The sequence below is a fragment of the Penaeus japonicus genome, unplaced genomic scaffold (genome assembly GCF_977035675.1).
Source record: "Penaeus japonicus unplaced genomic scaffold, GWHDUDI00000001_assembly GWHDUDI00000004, whole genome shotgun sequence".
NCBI lineage: Eukaryota > Metazoa > Arthropoda > Malacostraca > Decapoda > Penaeidae > Penaeus > Penaeus japonicus.
The window spans coordinates 18,401,640-18,404,139 of NW_028234406.1; the positions used below are offsets into that span (position 1 = coordinate 18,401,640).

General features: G+C 43.8%; 2 protein-coding genes across 2 annotated transcripts in view; both read right to left on the reverse strand.

Annotated features, from left to right (window-relative positions):
* LOC122258822 (uncharacterized) overlaps nucleotides 1-538 on the reverse strand; it is a 50,870-nt gene extending 50,332 nt beyond the window's left edge. Inside the window, exon 1 of the mRNA XM_086536146.1 lies at nucleotides 527-538. Coding sequence (XP_086392272.1) covers nucleotides 527-538 — 12 coding nt within the window. The remainder of the gene's footprint in view (nucleotides 1-526) is intronic.
* A 1,946-nt stretch (nucleotides 539-2,484) lies between these two features.
* LOC147471954 (uncharacterized) overlaps nucleotides 2,485-2,500 on the reverse strand; it is a 27,055-nt gene continuing 27,039 nt past the window's right edge. The window contains exon 5 of the mRNA XM_086535794.1: nucleotides 2,485-2,490. Within this exon, the coding sequence (XP_086391920.1) occupies nucleotides 2,485-2,490 (6 nt within the window). The remainder of the gene's footprint in view (nucleotides 2,491-2,500) is intronic.

Below are 2,500 nucleotides of genomic sequence, written 5' to 3' on the forward strand. Positions count from 1 at the left end.
AAGGGAGGAGGAGGAGGAGGAAGAAAGGGAGGAGGGGGAAAAGAGGGAGGAGAAGGAGGAGAGGAGGAGAGGAGGGAGGAAGAGAGGGAGGAAGGGGAGAAGGAGGAGGAGGAAGAGGAGAAAGAAAAATAGGAAGAGGGGGAGAAGAAACACGATGAAAATGAAATGATCCCTTTATATCAATGCTTTCTTTTCTTCCTATCCTTATTATTCTAATATCTTTCCACCTTATCCTCAAAACCCGTTCAAAAGCGCAGAAACTTTTTCAAAAGCATGAGCAATCTCTACAGCTTTTTCCTAACCCCTCATCTCTAAAGCCCTTAACCTATCTATATTTATTTTACTCCATTAACAAATCCGTATTTACTAATGCAACTCACGTCGTACGTCGTCTATGACCTAAGTATTCCAAAACCCACAGCCCATCCACAACCCACCCCCCCCACCCCAAAACCCCCAACCCCATCCACAAGCCAACCAATCCTCGCCAAGCTCTCCCTAACCAATCCTCGCCAATCCTCCTTACCTCTTCGAACATGACGATCTGAAGCTCTTCCTCCCTCCCTCCCTTCCTCAGTCCCTCCCTGAAGCCTCCTAGTACTTCGTGCTGAAAGTTCCTGAATACGAAGACTGATCTGTAGAAGGAGTCGAGAAGTCCTTCGAGAAGGAGTCAGAGGTGGTGAGGGGGGGGTGGGGTGTGGGCGTTGTGCTGTGTGAGTTGGTGGGTGTGCTCGAATTGTTTTACTGGTGTGTGTGCATTTGTGATATTTTTGTATAGTGTGTTGTGTGTGTGTGGTGTGTGTGTGGTGTGTGTGTGATGTGTTGTGTGTGTGGTGTGTGTTGTGTGTGCGTAGTGTGTGTTGTGTGTTGTGTGTGGTGTGTGTGTGGTGTGTTGTGTGTGTGGTGTGTGTTGTGTGTGTGTGGTGTGTGTAGTGTGTGTGGTGTGTGTGGTTCTGTGTTGGTGTTGTGTATGGTTGTGTGTGAGATGTGTGTTTGGTTTATTCTGATGTGTTGCGTTGTTGGGTATGTGCGACAAACAAAGTCTTGAAATCCATCTAAGAATCCACTTTAAACGAACAATAAAAAAGGCCAAATGCCAAAAAAGCATTAAATTGAAGACAATGAAAAGAACAAAAGAAAGGAACATGTTATCCAAAAAAGATTAAGAAACACAAGAACAAAAGGAAGGCCAGCCACGCCTCGCGCGTCATAACAAGTTCATCAGGCAACTCGGTGACCTTTCCGCCGCTGGCCTCATGTCTGAAGACGTTCCCCAAGGAGGTCATTGCCGTCGCTTCGCCCGCCCGCCCGCCCCGCGTCCGGCTCCCGACTGGCTCTCCTCCGAGGAGCTATCAAGTGATCGATTATTGGCCACGTCCGGAATTCGGCAAAATGTCAGGCTCGGTAACCCATGAAGGACGAGATTGCTTTATGAATGAATACTGCCTTATCATCACTGTCCGGACTTCCTCCATTGCTAAGCATTTCTGTCTGCGTTTTGCATACATTCGCAAGTTTTGCTTGACGATGAGTGGAAAAGGAATAGAATGGACGAGCAGGAACGATCCACTGGACAAAGCGTTTGAATTATGTACTACAGCCATTGAGCCTTTACGCCACGCTGACTCTGGATTTCATTTTACAAGGGCTATCACAAGGATCTATTCCTCTATGTGAACCATATTTTATCCTATATACTGAACATACAGGCCAGAGTTACTGCCACACTGGTCACATTCCCGACAATACGGCGGACATGAAGGAGCTTTTCCAGATATTTGACATGAAATTCCATTTTCTTACGTCCAAAGGGTAATTATGTTTATATTTTAGATTAGGATATAGATATCTCTCGACCAAATACGAAAAAGAAACAAATGAAATCAGTAAAATTCGGTCCCACGCCATCTTTTTTTTTTTTTTTCTTTCTTTTTTTGCGAGAAGATATAAAAATATCAAACATATATTCTATTAAAGCTCTAAGAAAGAGTAAATATTGTGACTTGAGGTTGTAGCCTTTCAAGCCTGATAAAAGACCTTCGCCATGAATAATAGATCCCATCTTCCCATTGCCTCGGCGGCCGTAAGTCAATAACGATTTTTCCGCAAACGACAACTTCCTGGTGATGCTGAGGATCAATTGCAGGATGGGAAGTCGATCACACTCGTATGAACCTAAACTCGTTTGCTTTTGTTAACCGGAAATAAATGTTCTCTTGAATACCAATATGTAATTCGGTGACTTTCAAACTGGCATTACTTGTATCCGTATAACATTTTGTAAACCGTTACATAACTTCCGCTGTAGATTCTTAGTAGTTTGATGGCAGAGCACGAGAGCAATGTTGTTTTTTGCATTCAACGTCAGCAATTTTACGCCAATTACAAGTTAATAACTTTTGGATGATAAAGCACGTCAGCACTGTTTGGTAACGCCGAAGTTATCTGAAAAACAAACTAACTGCCAACATGAAGAGTAATTCACTATACCTGGAACAAT